The following is a 23,294-nucleotide window of genomic DNA, read 5'->3' as shown; positions in this document are numbered from 1 at the left end:
TACGTTTTGTTTGCCTTATAGTGGCAATGAGAAGCTAAAGAACTTGTTGGTGAATGGCCCTTTTAATAAAGATGCACCAATAAATCAGTCAGGTACTGAAAATGTCTGATTAATGAGATTCAGAGGAAAATTTTTCACAAATTAAATGTATAGAAAAATGAACAATTCCCACAGGAATCTAGATTTTGAGTTGAATGTAAACTTTGCTTTGAAGCCTATATATAGTTAATTTTGTCATTCCTCTCTATTATATCAATACATCTGTAAGTTATCTTTTTGATAATAGTCCTTACAATTATTATTTGGATAAGTCAAAGTAGAATTTGCAAGATCATAGTTAATAGAAAATGGATACTGGACAGAAAAAAGCCTGTTCACTGAATCTCCACTTCTTTCCTTCCTCTCCTCCATTGCTTTGTGACTTTTTGCCATCACTGTCTCCTCCATCTATTGCCTGCTCCTCTTCCTTTCATTCGTCTCGCCCGCAAGGAGTTTTCAACGCAGCCGGAGTCATTAATTAGCCGTAGGAGCGCGGTGACAAGCACTACATTGTTAGAAATTGGTTAATTACCCTATACATGAGCGAGGCTGTGAGTGTGAGAACGAGGAGAAAGAGAGAAAGTTCGTCTTGGTTCTGATAATCACAGGATGGAGTAATCTGCCTAAGGAAGAATGTGCGTTAACCCGTGGAGGAAACCAGTTATCGATCGCCCTGGCTGCCTGCCTGCCTCGGAGCAGTGAGGGAAACAAGGCGATGCAGGCTGATTTATGGGCCGACTAAAGGAGCTCTGGATCTCAGAAGAAAAGGGAACAAGAAGCAAGAGATGTAGCTCCGAAAATCTGGTCTCACTCCTCACTTAATACTCCAAACATTAGTTTATCTAAAGATAAATGGTAAAAGAAGAGATCAGATCTTAAAAACTATACATGTTTTTTGTTTCAGAACCCACAGAAGCCTTAAAGCTTTCACAGCGTGTGTGTTTCGTGTCTGTGTTAGAAGGGCGGTTAACCCCTACAAAAAAGCCTCCTTTGATCCATCCTTTCACCTTAGTGACTCCCCCCTTCGCCCCACCGGCCTTTTCCTCCAAACCCCTTCACCCCGCGTTTGAACAGCCTAACGTTTTTAACACAAGGCTCTTTCTTGTCTCGTCAGCTTTGGCTCAACACACACACACAAGCAGGCCCCCCCCTCCACAGATACACACAAGAACACACACTCCTGCTCTGGCTCTACAAAGGTGGGTCTGTGAGTTAGGACAGCGGCGTGTTTATTTTTCCAGCGGCCAGTGCTCCCGACAGTTGCCTTTATTGTTCATTGTTGGCGGATGGATGGAGTGTAGGGGGGGAAGTCAGGGAGGAGGAGGAGGAGGCGCAGGGTTGGCCGGTGGGCAGCAGAGGAGGTTACAAGCTGAGTGGACAAATGGACGACTCCCACCTTCCCGAGTGGTCAAAGGGCGGTTCAGCTGCCACGTCTCCATCCCTCATGCCCGCTACGTCGTCTTTCTTCCCCCTTTTTCTTCCTCATCTGGTTTGGCTGGCGCAGGAATGCGGTCCTGTTAAAGGTAGCAGCTGAGGAACAATGAGGGATTGTGCTGCTCCACACGTGCACACGCAAAGGCTGAACAAAGGCATGTAGGCAAACATGAGTACATATGACCAGACAAGAACTCACACACTTGTGCTGATTGGGCCTCAGTGTGCCTCCCTATAACTACATCCTGTTGAATGATTTAGGCCTTGTGTGGAGGTGTGTGTGTGTGTGTGTGTGTGTGTGTGTGTGTGTGTGTGTGTGTGTGTGTGTGTGTGTGTGTGTGTGTGTGTGTGTGTGTGTGTGTGTGTAATGGAGCTGGTATGTCAGGATCCAAGGAGTCAAAGGTCAGGCCATGCTAAATGTGAGAAGGAGGTTGGCTGACTGCAGAGTAAACACAGACCAGACACACTCTCTTTTTGCTGGTTTCTCCCTCTTCTTTCTCTCTCCTAAAGCTTGATCACACAGAAATACAGCTTAGTCGCTGCAGATCAGTCTCCAAATGTCCTCGTAATTCTCTGGAAAACCAAATACGTTTCCGTTTGGCTCCCAGTTTTTTTTAAGCGAGAAATTTAAATTTCCAAACCTTGCCGAGGATTGGTTTTTGTTTGTGAAACGTATGAATCTGGCTCAGATATTACATTTGCTTTTTTTTTTTTTTTTCCTCCTGCTCCTGCTCCCCACCACATTTCGCCTGTTTACAAATATTTCCCCAGCCAGATTTATTTTTCCTTCTTTCAATAAGGCACTAAAGCTGATGGTGATGATGATAATGATGATGGATAGGACTTGATTAATTGATGCCTGCCTCTCCCTCCCAGGGAAACCAGTTAACATCTGGCTATGCGACACTGGTGCTCTTTAACAAAGCAAATCTACTACACTGCTCCCCTCCTGCAGTTAAAACCTTCATACCACTCATATATAACACTAACCAACAAAGGTTTTGTTTGTTTCTTAATGCTATAAATGTCCATGTTGCAAAAGTAGTCCTAATTATTAGACTTTTTCCACAAACCTCATCATATTTTATTTTGATTTTATGAGATAGACCAACATAAATGGATGATTAATGAGCAAGAAGAAGGAGAAAGAAACTCTGGGTTTCTACTTTCTCTGTCTTTTTATTCTTAACTGTATGAGGAAACAGCATTGTAAGGTCTAGAGAGGTCAGGGATAAAGCTTTGGCGCATCTGAAAACAGATTCATCCCAAGCTTTGATCTTCTTTCTGGTCCAGCGTACTAACTGTAAGGTTGGAGGTACTAACCATCATGCTGTGGGGAAGTTTTCTTCATAAAGAGGGAATGACCTTTGTCGTATTTTTCTGCAGAGCTTTGAGTTTCTCTATCCCGTCAACTACCAATAAATCACATAGATGTTTGAAGTTGCGTCAAAATGTGTGAAAGTTTATGAGGTATTGCTATTTTTCAAAGGCAATATCAGTTTACGGATGCACCACATGCTTGTCGGCGGATCCATTGTATGGATGACTTTCTAACTACACAAAGGCGACTTGTTGGTTTAATTTATATTCTCCATTTAAACAGGAAAAGGTAACCTTAGCTGGGTCTTTTACTCCTCTTCAAAGTGCTAACATTTCACCTTTGACCTGCCCCCCTCCTCCCTTTTTTTTTTTTCTCTGCCCTTTAGGTACCCCAGACAGCCTGGCGGAGAAGGAGCGCCAGCTCATGGGCATGATTGGCCAGTTGAGCAGCCTGAGGGAGCAGCTTCTGGCGGCGCACGAGGAGCAGAAGAAGCTGGCCGCCTCACAAATGGAGAAGCAGAGGCAGCAGATGGAGCTGGCCAAGCAGCAGCAGGACCAGGTAGAGGAGCCCACTGCATGTGAAGGATCTGTGTGTAATATTCCACAGCAGCTGAAAACTCTCAGAGCTTCAATTCAGTCTAAAATCATTTTTAAGCTAAAACAATAAAAGAGCAAAAGCACAAAATAGTGCACCTTTTATTTAGTTCAAATCAATTTAAATGCAGACAAACAGAAATAAATGAACTAGAAACTCTGAGTAGCACATAGCATTCCTAGAGAAAAAGCACACTAGTTTATTTAAGACGTGTTTATTTTCCTGGCTTAAATTAAAATCTCTTGAATTTTCATGAAAACTCTAATTTTAACATTTTCTTTTTCCAAGTCTGCATAAAAATTCAATGTGGAAACAGATTTAATTTAACTGCTGCACCTGGATGTGTAAACAATATTTTTTTCATTTTTCTGCCACTACTTTAAAATTTCATTAAAAACTGACTAAATCCAACCTTTTTTTAATGCACCTATTTTCAAATCATACAGAACATTGATGCAACCAGAGAAACATGCTGAGGGCATTTAGTACTGCAGCAGAAGTAACAAAGGCACACACTTTTTTTCCCTCTTTCTCTCACACACATACACAGTTGAGGCTTCTAGGCAAGGCTCTGCCAGGTATTTGCATATTGAAGGGTTTCCCTATTTTGTTTTTGCTTTTTTTTTCCCTTCTGGAAAACTTTGGCTTATCCAAACCCACACATAGACGCACAGCTGTAAGGACAAATCACCTGTGACTGACACAATGCATTACAAAGCCCTGGGCTGCATCTCACAGCAGGTCCTAACTGGACTCTTTAGCACATCCTTGTTACTGCACGGTATGTTTTCACTACACTGAGCTTTTAATATTTTGCCAGGACTATCTTAGAGAAAACACACTATGAAAGCTGAGAAATTTAGTATAATCTTAAAAAAAACAGTTCTCTGTACATGCAGTAAAGTTAGCATTGCTTTTGAGTCTGTCCATAACTGTTTGTTTACTGCTGAGTCCAGATCAGACGAGCTTTAATATTTCATGAAAGGGCATCGACCCTCTGTCGTGCAACCAGGGCCTCAGAGACCCGCAGATGTGCTGCCTCTCCCACAAGCTCGGCCGCACGCGCATACACGCATGTGCATGTACCCTCTAAAACACCGCTGTGTGCTCTGTTCCCAGATTGCCCGGCAACAGCAGCAGCTCCTGCAGCAGCAACACAAAATCAACCTCCTGCAGCAACAAATCCAGGTGAGGCCCAGTCGTGTCGGGCAGTGCGAGTGAGTGTGTGTTTTGTGTGAATGTGGCTTTCAGTTGTGTGTCAGAGTGGCCCACAAAGGCAGTTTTGTGATTGTAATCGTTGCAGCTTTGCTCTGTCATCAGCACTCAGGGGCCTGAATCAACATTTGCTTTTATAGCAGCTCCTCAACACGCTCACAGATGTACACAACTCATGCAATCACCTAAAACTGGCCTGTGTTCTGTGATGGATTACAGCTAATGTTTTAGCAAGTATAAAGCTTTGCATTTTAAGTCACAGGAACAGAAATCTCACCAGAGCTGCATACCAGTTCATCATAGCAGGCCACTTGTACTTTTAATTTCTGTGTAGGAAAAACCTAATTATGTCTAAGAATAGTTTGGGCTGTGTTTCCCAAAAAAAAAAAAAAAGACTGAAAAAGCAAGTTTCCACTATGCAGCTGCTCTAAGGAGGCAAGGGAGGAAAATGGAGTGGTTTGTGCTGCTGACACCTTTAGTGGAAAAAAAGTAGAAAATACCGCCAGATATTTAGGACATATAACATTTAATTGGTATTTTTTAAATAAAAGGATGAGTTTTGCAGATTAAATAAATAAACATTCAGTGTCTTTTCTTAGCAGAAGAACAGGAGAAGTAGAAGAGTATTAGGTGTATTAGTAATGAGTTTTGTATGGAGCCTACAGTAGCCTATACATATGATTTTTAAACATTTTTGGCAAAAAAAAAACACTTGAACTTGAGTCTTATGTCTTTAATTTACCTTATTCCGATTTCCATGAATAAAGTCCTTAAGTATGTCCTCAACACACCATTAAAAATGTTTCCAACTGATTTTGTATGCCCATTTTGGAATCTGCATAAGCAGAGCTTAATGTAAAAAGACTCAAATCAACTTAATAAAGTTTACAAAAAGGTCTATACGCTCTCTTAAGTTGTTTTTTTTAAGGTTATTTATTTTTTTGCAAAAGAGTAAATGGTTACTGACTTATTTCTCATGTAGTTAACAATTAGATCCCATGACAGATCAGTTGTTTCCGCTGCCGCTGTCTTGAATGCGGCCTTTGACATGCACTTCTCTCTCTCTACGTCTGCATCTGGCATGTACCATCGCTGCTGCTAGCTGAGATGATACAGTTTGTATAACTTGCCTGATTGCAACTCATTAATCATAAACCTGGTCCATTATGCTCTATGGTCTGCATTAACTTGCTACCTCTACTTCCTGTTGATCGCAGCCAGGTGTAACCTAAATGTATGAAGACATTGCGCCTTGCATCACTTGATTCATTTTACTCTATTGAATGGAATAAAAGATTTAATCTGCATTTTCTTTTTCTGACACTGTAAAATTTCCCTCCAAATTTCCATTTTAATTCAATGAAAGCACGGCTAACATGTACAAACAGGGTGGTGGCAGAATCATGCTGCGGTAGTCCTTTTCTGCAATCGGCAGATGGAAACTGATCAGGGTTGAAGATGTAAAAATAATACTTAATTTCGTAAAATCAAATTCAGATACTTTGCTGTATATGGCTGCCATGATACCATATAGTAATATTATTTGAAAGTGTTAGATTTTTTGGCCTTGGCTGCATTGTGTGAGATCCTTTCTTTCACATTTTTCACTATTATAGTAACACATCCAGGTGGAACTCCTTTAATCCTAAACACAGACTGCAAACTCAATTTCCATTTTCTTTCCACATATTTGCAATGTCCAAATCTAATTAGGGAGAATATAATGACAAACTTTAAATAGACTGGCAAAGTTATTCAATTTAAGACGTCCTTTTCAATGGGAATCTTTGTCTCCAGCTTTAGAAAGGGTTGGGTATCTCTCTAACACTTAAAAATAGAAGTATTGTACTTTAGGATGCTACACTGGAGCCTCTATTTTGGTCCAGGTGGCTTGGAACGAAGAGCCCAGGCCTTTGTAAAGGCAGATGACACTGAATTTTAAGCTGAGAAAGCGGGGCTTTGTACCATAAAGAGACACTCTGTCCTAGAAGGAGCGCACACACACATTCTCCTTTCCCCAAGAGTGTAGCCACACACAGTTTGTGTGATAAGAGACCTTGTGATTGCATGTGCGTTGGACATTTGTCTGTCTGTCCATGATTCTTTGCGAAGCAGTTTATTTGCTTTGTTTGACTTAAAGTCGGCATTGTTCACGTTTTGTCTCCCTTGACAAGAAAAAGAAAGAAGAGAACACATGTTTGTTTCTTAGGGTTCCTCTGTGCCGTCTTGATGCTTTCATTTCTTCATGTGTGTGTGTGTGTGTGTGTGCGTTTGCTGCAGCTGTGTGTGTGTTAAGCTATAAACACGTCCGCTCATGATTCACTCCCTCACGACCCCGCCGAGACAAAGCTCTCTTTTCCCATGACTTTGCAACCTTTTCCCAAACAAGCGTCTCTCCATTGAACGCGCCCAACAATAGTTTCTCACAAGCAGGGGCAGCTGTAGGCAGCCTCGTTAAGGGAGGGAAACAATCAACAGGGGCTCATCGCAGGAGCTCCAAAATCTCACTTTTTTTTGCATGGATCTCAGACACACACACACAAAAATAATAAAATGGGACAAAAAAAACGTAAAATACTCGCCATCGTTTGCTGGCGCAAACATAGTCAGGGAGAGCTGACGATCAAACACGCACTCATCATCAAAGACTTGGTCGAGAAACACACTGCTTAATCATTCATGAAGAGATTGTCCGCACAATCCCACAATACAATGGCCTGCCAGGGCCAGAGCACAAGGTTCAGTGTGCTGCGGTGTATGTGTGTGTGTTTGTGCCCGTATGATAAGCCCCTTGTGATTGCGTTTCCCCCTAACGAGGCTGAGTTCAGCTGTCCCTCCGTTTGCGCGCCTTGGTCCGTGTGCATCTCGTCCTTGGCTTTGTTAGACTCGAACCCCCAAAGGCCTGCAAAGAATGCTTTCAACCGTCCACTTGGAAGAGGTGATGAAATGAAACGAATTCTAAAGCTCATAAAAAAGAGAAGAGTTTGACACACATCCCTCATGCAAAAAGAAAACAAATTATTTATTGTCCTTGTGTTGGGTTTTCTATTTTATTTCTCACCCTGAAACCCCATGTCAAGCTTTCAGTTTTAGCTCTTATTTAGGCCAAAGGCAGAGTTTGCACACAGAGGCGGTTATAATAACAGCACAAGTTGGTGATGTTCAGCTAAACCTGCTTATATCACTCTGTAGGGTTCAGAAGCCAGTAAATTCTATCCTTTTATTAGAAATGTAGCATTTACTCTGATTTTTTTAGATTCTGTTAACTTTAAACTTGGTTTTAGGTGGTGGCAGCATTATGCTGTGGGATGATTTGAATTTTCTTTGCTTGACTGGAGAGAGGGAAGCTGCTTGGAATCGTTTGGGTGACGAATGAAGTAAAAGGCAATGTGATTTTGCAGAAAATTGCGAAAAACACCCTCAAACTGCCATAAACATTCAACCAGAGCTACTGTATAAGGAAAGTTTTAGATCACCGCATTTGTGTGCGTTAGAAAGTCCACCTTTTTAACCAACATCTTAGCTCCACCTTAACTCCTGCCTTAAGATGAATGAGTCTTCAAAACACATGGGACAAGTTATTTTTAGGCTTTGCAGGGCAAGCAAAACTGACCTTCGTTTTTGTCAAATCCTAGGGAACTTTTTGTTAAGCCAAGAATTCCCAATCACAACATGCAAAAACACAAAAGAACACACACATGCACTTTCCCTAACACACTACCCCCCTGCTGGGGGCCATCTTGTTAAACTGGAAGAGGTGAGCACATTTACCTCCAGCTCCCTTTACTTTCCGTCTCATTCTAATTAAACGTCTTGTCCGCGAGGCCCCCCCCAGAGCCGCCGGGGGACGACTGCTGCAGCCGCGCAGGGAAGCGCGACGGGGATGAAAGGAGCTCACCTGCCGAGCGGCTCAGGGCTTACCTTGAGAGTGAGCGCTCGCATGTTCAGAGAACAGCAGCGCAAACAGACAATGCAGTCTGAAACAGAGGGATGAGCGAATGCGAGCGTGTTTTTTAGGCTAATGAATCAAACGCTAGTCAACCGAAACACACTTGCACGGTCAAGCCCACTCTGTGTGTCATCTTTCATCTCATCAAGACTCCCTGGCACTATAGGTTCCCAATCAAAAAAATGAGATGAAATTCAGAGCAAAGTGAAACCACTTGATGCTTTCAAAAGGTTTACAACCACAGAGGACAGTCGCTAACAAGCTTGTTATCAACTTTGGTGGCAACTCTTCAGCTCATGATGTCAGATGGAGAGAACAACAGAGAAAACACCTTTTGTAGCGCTCAAAACCCCAGCAGCACCTCTGTATCCTTTGCATAGCTGCACCTAGCCCAATTGCCTGTGTAATTGTTTAATCACCACCATTACACAGCAGCCTGAGTAATTTGTGCTTTCCGTTCACACTGTACGCCTGTGTGTCCGTGCATGGGCACACACACTCACACACACCCCTTTACCACTGAGACTCACCCAGCCTATCAGAGCCTTTAACACACACTAACACACTCTGGTCTGTGCATCCAAGCCATCAGGGAGTTATTTCCTCCTTAACCATGGCCCTGCATTCACAGGAGACTGGCCTAATAGCGCCGTCCATAGAAAGTTAATGGACTAATATTAAAAAGCAGCCGTATCTCTGCTTCTCTTTCTCTCTCTGCCCAAATTAATTATTGGTTCTATGCTCGTACGTCACCTCTCCTGCAATAGGTCATCCAGGTCTTGCATTAATTGCCATAACATATGGTCGCCAACAGATTTTAGCTGTGGGACTCGCACTTTAGTGGGGGCTATTTTTTCGCGCGCTCAGAGGCGAGCCATATTGTGCGGCGCTGGCAGCTATTGTTCGGCGCATTAACTTCATAGAGCTAATTACTCCCCAATAATAACTTTACCTTGGAGTTTTTCAGCACGCCGCGTGCCAACCAACCTGTTTCGCACCCCATATGTTAATTAGCGGCCACATCTTCATTATGCCGCAGCGGCGCTTTAAGTTCAAGCTGTGCCGCCTGGCGCGTGGTGAACGCAGCCTCATCTCGCTGCCAATTATCCAACTCCTGCTCCCCTCTCTGAGTTTTCCTCGCGCTCCTTCTGCCGATCTTTCTGTTGTTTCTATCTACTACTATTTTTTTTTTTGAACATTTTCCTCAGAATTTGTTTCGCCAAAGTAATTTTTCTCTTTCCGTCCACTTTGGCCCTGTGAAACTTCTCAAGATAAAGTCTCACACTGGTTTGTCATGTATTTGTGATTCCCCCCTTTACTAAGAGTGTTCTTTGTTTTCTCTTTGGGTTATCACTGATTAGAGGAATTTTGCAGACGAGTTACAGTCGCGTTTGCTTCAGGTTTCTCCTTCAGACATGGAGGAGGGTGCAGAGCTTCTTGTTCTCCACATCAGCAGACTACAGAAGCAGCAGTGTGGTCTTTTGTCTGTGTGTTTTGTAGGTTTTCATGTTCGCTTTAGGCCTGATGAGAAAGAAAAGCTGAGGAATGCATTATTCTCCATAGTGCCAACTGTTTCAGATCTCCCTCTTCCTTTATGTGAAATCTGCAGATTGTCTCAAAGACCTGGCCTGCCTCTCTCTTTGTTCCTCTCAATATCATTTTTTCTTTACTCAGAGTCCCTTTTTCTCTGATTACTGTACTCTCCTCTGTTTTAGAAAACCCTTTCTGTTGTTTTTTTCTCACTTGCAAAGTTGTCATATGATGAGGCTGAACTTCCAGCTCATTTTAAGGTATTAAATAAAGTACTGATTAAGGCAAGACAAAAGATTGAGACAAAATTAAAATCCCATATCAGGGCAAATACATTAAAGCACTTATTGCACCATTGCAACAAACACAAGCTCAAAAGTATAATATTTAAAGTTAATATATTGCATAGCCTTAAGTATATAACTATATATCTATTAAATTTAATTTCTTGAAGAGTAAACAGTCCCTCATTAGATGCACGTTAGAGAACAATAGTGAGAAAACAAGTCCGGGACAAAGGTTTTGGAGAGGTTTTAAAAAGGATGAAGGAAGAATAATGACTGTAAAACATACAAACCTGCCACATTAATCGGAAGAGCAGCAGAAATGGTAAAGGTAACTTTGGAGGAGCTGCAGAGATCTGAACAGGTCAGATATTAGTAGTGCGTTCCCTAAATCAAGTCTTTGTGGGGCTGTGGCAGGAGGAAAGTCAAAGTTCATAGAAAGCTAAAGTCATACAGGGGACACAGCAAACGTGGGAGAATGTGTTCTGATCAGATGAGACAGATTTAATGTTTTGCCTTTATGCAAAGCACTGTAATCATCCTATAAAAGTTTAAAACACATTCCACATCACAGAAGTTGCAGCATAAGGATGTGGGAATAATTTTCTGAGCAGAAACGCATAAAACTATGTTTCTAAATCAGGAGCATATATTCTCTTTAATACATGGGAGTCTAGCCTCTTCCATAGCCAAGATGCATTTATTCTAGACAGCATCCAAGGCTGGTGTTGCTGCTCATAAGCGGAAACATCTGCAACATCAACATATGGAAATGAGTTTTTTACTAGAAACCTTTCCTAATGTTGATCTGTATCTTCTTTTCGGCTTTTGTGTCTTTTTCTTGTCCTTTTGTTGTGTTTTTTTTCAGACCTGAATATGTTATGCAACAGTCCTGTAGGCTGATTAATGTCTTTCCATTGTGTGCAGGCTTTTTGTTATGAGATCAAAAGAGAAGAAAAGATAAGAGAAGGGAGAAGCCTTGGATGCTTTGAAGGGGTTTCTGTGATAATTTCAATTGCAGAAAGAAAGAAGCATAGCCTTGTGCACACGCTGACGTCACACAGTGCATCTATGCTCTGAGCGCACGTGTTTTGGCCGTCTCGAACTTATCGTCCTTCTTTTCTCTCCTCCCTTTGGTACATTTCAGTTTTGCTAGCCAGCTCTACTCCAGCATATGTCCAATTAGGCCTGAAAGGCAAAGCAGAACAGTTCTGTCTGTTATTCGTCCCTGCGGGGGTCCCGTCCGCTGCCTGATCGCACGGCGCGCAGGCAGCCCGGCGGTTTATGGTTAACCAAAAACGGTAGAGTAATTACTGTTTTTGGTGTAAGGGGGGGAAAAAAAGGCGGGGTAGAGAAGTTGCTTGAAGAGAGCGGCACTATTCCCTCTGCGCTGTGATAGTTTGATTACAGTGCTGCTGGCAGTCGCATGCCAATACGTAGGAGCTGCAGGAAAGGATCGGGAGGGGAGGGTTTACAGCACGCTGTAAAAGCGCTGTTAGCACTGAGCGACACCGTCTCAAACACTAACCACTTCAAGTGCTGAGATATTACCTGATTGTACCGAGGCACCACCAGCACCACCTTCCTTATGATTGTGCAGCCGTTTCAATCATTCCAGATCAATTTTCCACATCAGTCAGCTTTTATCTGCCTATTATCCTATTCAGCCATTACCTCTCTGGCCTCCTGGCAAAATAAAAGCGACAGAATGGAGAGAGAGGAGAGGAGATGAGCTGCAAAGAGGGAAGAGTGCTTTTGTAGCCACACATACAGGTCAAAGGCTTCAAGACTTTAAAGGATTGAATTTAAAGGGGCCTTTTTACAAGTTTTTCACTCTAATCCTTGCAGACTTGTCTGGTTTAATCCCAGGTGCAGGGAGAAAAGGTACAGGCGTAATGTGTTGGATAAGTGGTCATGTTGAAGGGCCTGCTTCTTCTCATTTTTTTCAGAGTGTTGTAGGCGTGCATTGTAATGTTGGCATTCCGAAATGTTCAAAAGCAAAACAGTTTGCCAATGACAGCACTGCATTATATCTTAAAAAAGATTTATTTATTATAAAACCACGATGTACTTTACTTTAACGCGACTTTGAGGCCTCTGACTGTCTGGCTCATCCCAGCTCCCATCGAGATAAGATCTGTTTCAATGCACCTTTTCCCCCACTTTCCTCCTCATCCTAGCTGTCACTCAGTCCATCACATGCAAGCTTTTGTGTGTTGTTCTTGGCAGAACGCTGTTTAGTGCAACCATCTGTCTCCTCCTCTCTCTCTCTCTCCTGTCGTCTTTGCCAAAGTCACCCAACGGAGGAGACTTTTTTTCTTTCTGTCTTTCTGTTCCTGAATCTTCTTTTAAAATCTTGGAAACCTTATGAAGTCGTATGGCTTCCTGCCGACAGGCACGCAGAGAGGGTGGCGTCTGCGAGTTTGCAGGCTTTTAGGTTTGGTGCGGAGAGAAGACAGAGAACATCATCGTCCAAATAAGAGTAAAAAGCCCAGCTGTTGTTACAGTTTAGTGAACTGTCCTTGTGGCTTGAAATGACTGGGTGACAGGGTTTATTTTCTTTTATTTTTTTCTACTTCCATTTTGTACCTCACAATATTTCAAAAGTTTCAGCTTTTATTTCAACATAAAAATACTTTATTTATAACAATGTTCTTTTGATTCAAGCATTTCAGCCTTGAAGTTAGTTCATGTAGACTTGTTGACCTGTACAATGTTTCTAAATGTTTTCTTTCCATCCTCTCTTCTTCTATCTCCCATATTTCTTTTCCATTTTTACCCCTCCCCCCCCGTTTTCTCCCTCCTTCCTCAGCAGGTCCAGGGCCAACTCCCTCCACTGATGATTCCAGTGTTTCCTCCTGACCAGCGGACTCTGGCCGCCGCCGCAGCCCAGCAGGGCTTTTTGATGCCCCCCGGGTTCAACTACAAGCCTGGCTGCAGTGAGTGCATGAAACTGATGTTTATTTTGATATGTTGGTTTCCTAGCAGGGCTGCTCAGTGGCGCATGGGGTAGCACTGCTGCCTTGCAGCAAGAAGGTTCCGGGTTTGAGTCTCTCCATGCAGAATGACCAGGATCTTTCTGCATGGAGTTTGCATGTTCTCCCTGAGCATGCATGTGTTCTTTCTGGGTACTCCAGCTTCCTCCCACAGTCCAAAATATGACTGTTAGGTTAATTGGCTTCTCTAAATTCTCTTTCGGTGCGAATGTGTGCATGAATGGTTGTTGGTCTCTGCGTTGCCCTGCGATATACTAGTGACCTGTCGAGGGTGTACCCCACCTCTCGCCCGTAGACAGCTGGAGAAAGGCACCAGCACCCCTCGCGACCCCTTTTGGGATAAGCGTGAAGGAAAATGGATGGTTTCCTAGCATGGAGGTGGATTCAGGCCATTCAGGAAAAGGAAGTTAGAATAGCCCATCGTTAGAAAATCCTAGAAAATCAGCATCCCTTTTAATAGTGAAGTGAGTTAGATCACTGTGGACTTAGAGGTTGTCAACCAAGAACCAATAACCTTCCGGTTTCGCTAATTGGACTAAATCGTCTAAAGTATATTTAGTAAAGTTAGGGTGGGACTTTAAACTGAGGAACTTTGGTTCAACCTTAAGCAGTGGGTCTGTTTTACTGCCTGGGGTGTTGTCAAAGCAAAATGAAGAGGTACCTTTTGTTTCACCTTAAATCAACAGCTATGTGCTTAAAAGTTGGGTGTTAATCATCAAAACTGCTGTTTGAATAAATGAAGCAGCTAGCAGTTGGAAAAGCTTAACCCTTCAACCCATTTTAAGGAAATTTCCTGCCTGGTGCCAGGAGACCAATGGGTTTAAACAAACACCTCCATATCTGATGACAAGAATTTTGATGAAATTGTCCGTTGAATGATCAATGCCATGCTGGAAAGAGGAGGTGTTCAGGAATCTTGGGTAAATATGACATGCAGGCTCAAGATGGGGCGTATAAACTGTGTTTGTGTTTAGGAGGAGAGGTATCTTTCAGGAAAATAACTTTCATGTGGAATGCTTCATATGTTATCCACTAAGAAAGGTAGAGGCTGAGCGTTCTCCCACATGACGAATCTGGTTGCTTCCCAAAAGGCGAGCTCGGCCTTACAACAACATCTCCCTCTTAATAGAAAAAGCAGTCCAAATACAGCCTTCCTGTTTACACTCTCAGTATCTCTCCCGCTTTCACTCAGTCCTTTTGGCTCCTTCCTTTTGTCTTGTCTATTTTTTTGACATATAAAAGCAACAAAATGAAGGCGTTTTTCAGGACTTTTTTTTTTCCTTTCCTTGGCTATTACACTCCGGCTGTGTGGCAATGTGTTGTTTACCATGATAGCAAGAGAGAGAGAGAGAGGGAGAGAGGGACGTACTGTAGGAAAAAGGGACTGTAAGCTTGCCAGGGGATGCTGGGAATAAATGCACAGTGGGGGGGTTAGCAGAAGGGGGGTGGGGGGAATTGGTGGTAATGTGACCTGCCCCAGGTTCTCCTCACATTAACACAGAACGCAGCCAAAACGCTTTTCCAACAAAGCCCACTTGCACTACCACACACACCCACACACACGCACTCACGTCTAGACCCGACTCCAGCAAATGAAATGTTCTAAAAAAACTTCAATGATAACGCACAAAAAAAAAAAACACACACCGCATCCCCACCCCAAACCCCACCCGGCTCAGAGTTTCACAGCTTCCCAAACAAGTCCACTCCATTTTAAGTAGTGCCATCTTCACCCACACCCACGGCCCACGTAAATACCCTAACAAGTAGTGGGCCTGTCTTTTCGCTGCCTCAGCCAACTCCAACCGGACTGGCACACTGTTGCAGGCCAAGCCGCCCCTGAGAAAACTCTCTGGCAACTTTCGAAGTTGTTGTGAAGCGATGGGGTTTGGTGCCGCAGCTCTAAATAGGACACGTGTAGCATTGTGCTCTGACATATTCTCATGGCATTTTGTCTAAGATATGAATAGATTTTCTTTCATTTTGCACGCAGGATGGATTTCTAAGCATCCATGTTTGCACAGCATCAGCAGGATCCTCTGTGATTACAAGCCTTAATATTAAGACTAAAGATGCAAAAATAAACACAAGAAAACTGGTTTTATTCTCATCGTGAGACATTTCAACACCTTGAGAGCAATTATGAATTTTTTAAAGTCAAATGTATTGATTCTTCTACTAAAGATGCTTAAGGTTGTTTCTTTTATAAGAGTTTAAAATGATCACATTCAAAAAATATAACCTTGGAATTTAATACATTATTATAAAGAGTGAGACACTGAAGGTTTGTCTGAGGTGACTGAGGTTTGTCTGAGGTCCCCCTGTGGCATCGCTGCCACAGGGGGACACAGATCACTTCTTTTATGTTTTTTTGTTCCTAAGTGGGATGAGAATCCATATTTGTCAAGTAAACCAAATGTGGGAGATTATGTTACCCTTCTTGCCCCCAGGGATGGTAAGGTTAATATTAATCAATTAATTAAGCTTTCTGTTGGAGATCTACAGCAAAATGTAATTCACAGTGTTACCATAACAACCTTTAAACGCTATTTACAAGTCGTATGACTAGTCAGGATGCCTGTAGCCTTAAAAAGATCTCTCCTACCATCACAAATGTAACTATGAAAAGTTAAATTAACTCTATTGGTATTTAAAATGCTCAGGTTTAGATTAAAGAAAGATTTCTGGCAAACATTTGAAGTATGTTTGGTACCCACCGTTATGTTTGGAGGAGGATCTGTGAGGCTGTGGGCAAATTTATTTTCCAAAGATCTTGGGAAGATTGCTAAACCGTGTGCGAAAGACAGAACCTGGGACTCTGAAGGTTCTAGTAAGGTTGTGCAAAGAGGAGTGCATCTTTTAGATGTTTTTGGGTGGAAGTCCTCCTCTTAAAGGTGGCAATTATAATGTTATAATTCAAGCGTTTAACTTTAAAAGCTTTATTAGTTTAGATGAAATGAAATTCTGGTGTTATCAAAACTTTCCTAGAGTGTTTAACAATCAAACCGGACTTGGTAACATGTACCTTAAAGATTTGACTGAATCCTAAACAGTGAAACATGACACCAGGTCAGAGCAGCTAATCTCTGGTGTATTTCTTGCTCGTTCCTCCATTCGAATTCGTCTTTCGTCTCTTTGTTGGTGAGAAATCTCAGACTGGTTCGCCTCTGTCCCAGAGCCAAGAGCAACATGTTTGCTTTTCCCTGTCCCTCTCCCTTTTGTTACAGCGACCCCCAGGAGGAGCATAAATATCCACTGGACTCATGTTTGCTTAAGAAGCCAGTAGAAAAGACCAATCTCCTAGAATACACAGTCCTGAAATAATTCGTTAATCCCTCCTGCCCTCTCCCCACTGGAAAAAAGAATGTCTCTACTTCGCTTTTTGTTGTTTTTTGTTTTTTTTCCTCCAAAGAGCCAAGTTAGATGGGAAAATATGTTGCAAGGAAAGTCTGGCTTATGCCACGCTAGGGTGCATGCTTACACACAAATTTGCATAGGCACATACACACAATGGGAGCTTCTGATGGAGCCAAGAGGCTGACCCCTGTGCAGAAGGTTTAGGTCAAAGATACAAGTTCAAGCCCAGAGAACATTCTCAAGTTTCCTCCATGAGGAGTAAAGTTTCCTGGATGCAATAACGGCTGACCTCTTCCAAAAGGTGCAACCGTGGTTAGTGGGCATGTCCAAGTGCAAATCAGGGCTGTCAAACACTATGTTTATACAACATGATGATAATTAAACACAATATCCTCTCTCAGTGTGTCTCGCTGTCTTCCATATCCTCTTTCCCCCTCATCTCTGGCCTCTTTTACCCCCTGTCTCTTCTTACTAATCACCCACTCATCTCTTTTTCCTCTGTTTTCTTTAATTCACTCTTCCTGAACTTTTATGTCCTTCCCCTGTCTAGTCCATCTATTTCTCATTTTTTTTATCCCTGCAAGAGGGCATGGATGTAGATTAAAGAAAGTAGGAGTAAAGAAGAAGCGACCAACTTAAGAAAAGTGAAAGTTAAAGAGACAAAGTGATCTAGGAATATGAGACTTGATAAGAAACATCTAAAGGTACAGTAGACAGAAATAACAGGAGGGGCATCCAAAATTGGTGTTCACAGCTCTTAATTATGGAGCTGGGGATGGCTTTATCAGAATCCCCTCACCTCACTGCTCTTTGTCAGGGGGTATTAAGGAGGAGGACACACAATCAGGCTTTTCATTAGGGCCCAACCGGCAGAGCACACAAAGGAGGGCTTTAACAGCTGCAGAAAGGGACTCAGGTGGTAGTGGAGGAAGGGAAGAGGGGATTCATGACGAGCGAGGAATGAAGGTGGTATGGATACAATCAAAAGATGCATAGAAACAGTGGGGGGCATTGTAATGAAGTAAGAATCATTTGAAATAAAGAGGATTCGCTGACCTTACAGAGATATGGTCGAGACTAAGGAGCAACTGGTGTGTTAATTCCCCTGATGGAATGTTTTAAAAGATGTTTACATTTAAGGCAGCAAAATGTCTAAAAGCAAACCTCCTCTGCCCTCCTTAGGTGACCCTTACCCTCTCCAGCTCATCCCCACAACAATGGCTGCCGCTGCCGCCGCCACGCCGGGCCTGGGTCCCCTGCAGCTCCAAGTAAGTCTCCATCATCTATTAAACAACACGTTCAAGAAAACACCTTTCCAGATTCTCTCTTCCTTCGTGAACGCTATCATTGTGAACAAATCTCTAAAGCCCTGCAGCTTTCACACAACACATGCCGCCCGCTGCTCCGCGCTCAGTCCCGGGCAGGAGGGGCAGCGCAGCTGTCACTTTCAGCCGAAGTGTGGACATCAGAAAGATACAGCGAGAACGTGAACTGTATGATCAGAGCTCAAAAATCACATGGATTTATCCAATGCAACCTTAGGCGATTGATGTTCTCCTGCAGAGGTGCTGACAGTGGGTGTCAGCACAGAATAGGAGAGACCTATTCTGATAAATCATAATGATTAATCATGGATTTTGGGTCTCTGTTCAAAGAAAAAAAAAGAACTACAAATGCTAATTTTCATAAATAAGGAGCTATCGTTTGATATTTTACCTTTTTTTCTTCTTCTGAGTCATCCTAGATTTAAGCTTGTACAGCATTTTTCCCAATGCAGGCCCAGACATTATCATGTTTATAATGACTGTAGAATGAGATTCCTATGATGGTATTCTAAAAAACATATTTCTAATATATATGCGCTTTAACACCAGAAGTGGAGAGAAATGGAGGGCAAAAACATGAGACGACAACTTTGTGTTTTGTCCATTTTCAGGCAGAACATCAGACTCTTCCACTAGAAATCACATGGGCATCCTGGCCCTGACTGTTAGAGGTTACGAGCCCATACGGGCGTCCCATCAGCTGCCTTTCTGAAAGGCATTAATCTCCAGTATTGGGCTCGCCACCTCTGTCTCCTGGATGTGAATAATTATTAAGTGTAACACACACACAAACATGCACAGATGTCTAGATGGAGCAGCTGCTTTGACACACGCAGCTTGTCACGTACATTAACGTGTTTTTTGCTGACCGCTAACACAAACGAAGGGAACAACGGGGGTAAGAAACGGGTTAAGGGGTTTGCCACAGTGCGCGAGTAATACATTTGCACCTGTCAGCGAAACGTGACGCCCCATATGCTAGACACAACAGGGAGAATGAAACAGAACTGTAACTCGACCACGGAGGACGGACCCCGCTGTCCACTCTGATTTCATTATTATGTGTGTGTGTTTAGGCCGAGAATAATGTTCTCTGTCTTATATCGCCGCTTAAATCTAGTCGTCCATATGTTTGCTTGTGTTCACTTAAAACCTCCAGCTTGAGCAGCTTTGTCCACCTTAGATTAGTTTTTGTTTTGTTTTTAGCCAGAATTGAGGAGTTAAAAAAAGACCCATAAGAAGCAGAAAAAAACAAATCATCTCAGTAACAGATTTTGTCCTCACACTGACGGAGTTGGCTGATGAGATTAAGGCTTTGTCAGAGAGGAACAGATTTGCCCAGGCTAACACGAGTGCAGATGTCTCAGTGTGGAAGGATTTCCTCCGGGGCTGTCATGGCGCCCTCATTTGATAAGGAGGTGTTTCTCTTGCTGAGACGAGACTCTGAGATAACCTTCACTAAATTATGGCTCTGCAAAAAAACTAAAATGTAGCTACAGTCTGCTTTAGCATGCAAAGACATGTGAAAGTATTATTAATGCTACATTGCTTTAGGTACTTCCACTAAGGGAGCATGAAACGGGCGTAATATCACTACTGAAGGGAATTCTAGACCCCTACTGACACAATATAAGATCTGAAGCTGTTGAAAGCACCCTGCTGCTGAGAACAAAGGGCTACCAACTGTTTAAATTTTCACTAATTCGTAATTAACCTTTATGTAAGGCATTGAAAAGTAGATAAAAAGCAAATAAGTGCCACTAAGCAAGCAGTGTTAACCTTTTAAAACCGAGATGTTAGAAATTACAATCTTCATTAAGATCATTGGCACACTAAGACTTCTCCTTCTCAACCTTTTGATGTCTTTTCAGCAAAAGCTGTTAATGATCTTTATTAGGATAAGTCAGGAGTTCATAAGGTGAAGATCAAATGGAGCTTGAATGTCCTTGGTAGCTATGAAGATGTACTGTTTTTTTCAGAAGCTACAGTAACATTAAAGGACCAAATCTCAAAGTAAGACATGGCTGCAGGTATAATCAGGAACCAGCTTAGTTTATTCTATGAATTTTCACTGAAAATGTGCATCTGTGTTTGCATTTTACTCTTGCAAATGTCCACGGACAGTAAGAAGAGACAGAATTCAACTCTATTGCCATTACATTTTTACAATTAAAAAGGCAATTAAATTCACTTTCTGCATTTAACCCATCCCCTTGTGGAGCAATGGGCTGCCATTGTGCGGCACCCGGGGAGCAGTGTGGGGTTAAGGGTCTTGCTCAGGGAACCAGAGTGGCAGTCAGTAGAAGAGGGAGTTGAACTTGAAACCTCTGGGATCCAAGAACAATGTCTTAAACTTTAGGCCACCACTTCTTCAATGTTTTCTAGGCCAAGGACCCCCTAACTGTTGGAGAAATGGAGCAGGGACCCCCTAATTATACATATTGTATGAAATTGCGTTATATCAAACTGGTCCTATAGTCACTCTATTACATATGGAGTAATGTAACTAAAGTAATTTCTCCCTGGGATTATTAAAGTATTTCTGATTCTGATTCCTCATTGATGGGACAGGTGTTGTGAATGAAAAGGTGTCCAGCTTGAAAGCGTTCCTGTGTATCCTGAATGTGTGCATTGACTACAGTGTGTTGAATTCATGTTAATTTGTATTTAAAGACGTTTCAATTAGTGGAAAAAATTGCATTGGGGAATATAAAAAAAGTCCAATCAACCAAAACTTTTGCAACCCCCATGCAGTACCTCCGTGGACTCCTGTTGTAGACATCCGCCCTAAAGAGTATGTGTTAACATGTTTGAAAGGTGAATTTGACTGAAAACATATAAGAAGAAGCAAAACCAGTACAACTGTATATTCTTACAATAACTTTGATCACTCATTTAATGCAAAAATGACACGTCAGAGACACGTTCACATGGGTGGTGAATCCTAATTACTTTATACAATTAAATAATAAATCATTCATTTGGCTATACTGTAGCTGAAATGAGCTGGATTGGTTTTATAAATCTATCTATATTGGTCGTAAAACCAGTTAGTTTGCATAATGCCAGAAACAAAAGTTATAATACATCATCTATAGGGAAATAAGTAGCAAACCTCGTTCCTTCTTTTGAGATGAAATCATCAGCTTCTCAGATGTAGAAAACAAGCAAATATAATCTTTCTCTTGAAACATTTTTATATATATTAAGGGTGAACATTATAGTTATTCTTATGCACCTTATGTTTGGGACTGATCAAATTCTGACACTCGATTAACTTTTAAGTGTACGTAGTTGTACTGCTCTCAGGATCTTCTCAGAACCATTTGTTGATTATCATAGGTTAATGCTGACTATTATACGCTACCCTGATGGTATCACATATTGTATTTTCCCATAGCGTTGTGCGCACTTGGAAAATATTCTCCTCTTCAACTGATGCATACTTTAGATAAGAGGCAAGAAATCATGCTTAGAAACCATAGCTTTTGACCTGCTGACACGCCATAACAAGTGAATTCGCGGGATAAAAGACGACTAAGAGCAGATCTCTCAAAAGCTCTGCGGTAAGTGCATTTCTTTGAAAAAAATGTTTAATCTCAATGATTTAAAGCTTTCTCCGTCATCTTCTTTTCTAACATCTTCCATAGAAATGTGCAGAGTAGCTCTTCCAGTCAATGGTGGCTTAACAGAGGGTTTTTTATGGCAGTAGCGGCTTTGGAGGGTGCTAGGTTGGCATTTAGCGTGTTAATCTGGGGGATGAGTGGGACATTGTGCATTAGAGCATATTAATCTGACTCCCTATTGACCCTTCATACCATTGATACGGCATTATTCACATCAAACAAATGGAAAACGAGACTAGGAAATGTTGATAATGCTGGATAGGAACCAAAGGATCAGTTAAAAGGAGGAACACACTAAACAGAGGGGAAGGTGGTAGGTGGATGTGTGAGAAGAAAATGCATGCGTGCGTTTAAAAGAGGGTCAACAGCGTGGGTCAGGCATCATATGGAGAGGCAGATGTTGGAACATATTGCCCTGGATTATCGCACTGTACTCCGGAGACATAGATGGACGAACAACGGGCAGGCGGATAGAGGCAGGAGAGAGAGAGGGAGGGGGGGGGAGGAAGGAACAGATGAGAAAAGGTAGAAGAGAAATCAATGGAGTGACTTGTTTCTGCACGAAAAACCCCCTTATCAGGCAAGCAGAGGAATAACAGCAAAGCAGTTTTCCAGGACATGGGAATTCTGTCTGTGTTGGTATCTCTCCTACTAGAGGCGATAATTGATTCCTAGAAATTTATGTGATAAGCAGGAACAAATGGGAAATCAATCAAGGCTGTAGAGATAGCTGGGAAATGTTAGGGAAATTCTTGCCCCTGTATTTGCTTTGTTGCCAGGTTTTTATGTTTCCTATTAAAGCCTTGATAACAAATCAAACAATCTTAGTGATTGTTCGTTTAAGTCACAAATAACAGCAATAGCTTTATGTGACTTGTAGACAATTAGTGAACAACCATTTGACAAGTCAAGGATTAAGCTATAGGGGTCATTTGATGCATCCGAGGGAAAAGCTGGTTACTCTGGAGGAGCTGCAGAGATACACCGCTCAGGTAAGGACAGGACGGTATGATAAAAGTCAACAATAAGATGGACGTAAGAAAGTGGCCGATAGCTCTTTCTACAACATGCTACATCAGGTCTTATTTCTTAGTGAATGTTTCTATTAGCAACAAAATCAAGTTCAGGATCTTTTGGAAGACTCAAAAATTGCTGTTTAAAGCTCTGCTCAGATCGGAAAGAGTTAGAGCTTTTGGCAAAGAAAAAGAGGCAACATTTTGGCGCTCTGTAAGGTTCTCTGTAACATGAGGGCTACCAAGACAAGAAAAAGTTGAAAGGTTTTAAAATTGATGCGAATCAGAAGAAAACTATTAAAAGGTTTTCGTCACATGGCTGCATCAGGCTCTAAATGCTTTTTTCCCGTTTCCTAAAGTACTAGAACACCTAATCATTGGGTCACAAAAACATGATGGAGGACAATCCTTTCAGATCAATACGCTTCTCCTTTTGTCCATGTAAACAATAGCACTCGCATTGCCCTGAACCTCTGCTAACGTGGACCGCAGGGATAAAGCCGGCCTGTAATCTGTCTAAAGCTGCGGATATTGACAATGACTCAAAAACAGAAACAGATCCCCCTTACAAACACCTTATTGTTTTCAGCGCCGTGTCAATAGCTTTGAGC

General features: G+C 42.2%; 1 protein-coding gene across 9 annotated transcripts in view; it reads left to right on the top strand.

Moving 5' to 3' along the window:
* sox5 (SRY-box transcription factor 5) overlaps nt 1–23,294 on the top strand; it is a 90,688-nt gene that overhangs the window by 44,630 nt on the left and 22,764 nt on the right. For 7 of the 9 annotated variants that reach the window (XM_038287188.1, XM_038287187.1, XM_038287191.1 and 4 more), the window contains 4 exons: nt 3,180–3,352; nt 4,508–4,576; nt 13,179–13,305; nt 17,902–17,987. In XM_038287188.1, coding sequence (XP_038143116.1) covers nt 3,180–3,352; nt 4,508–4,576; nt 13,179–13,305; nt 17,902–17,987 — 455 coding nt within the window. The remainder of the gene's footprint in view (nt 1–3,179; nt 3,353–4,507; nt 4,577–13,178; nt 13,306–17,901; nt 17,988–23,294) is intronic. The other 2 variants (XM_038287192.1, XM_038287186.1) reach the window with 1 other exon arrangement.

Source organism: Cyprinodon tularosa, unplaced genomic scaffold (genome assembly GCF_016077235.1).
Source record: "Cyprinodon tularosa strain WSP-4 unplaced genomic scaffold, ASM1607723v1 ctg237, whole genome shotgun sequence".
NCBI lineage: Eukaryota > Metazoa > Chordata > Actinopteri > Cyprinodontiformes > Cyprinodontidae > Cyprinodon > Cyprinodon tularosa.
This window is presented reverse-complemented; position numbering and strand designations above follow the sequence as displayed.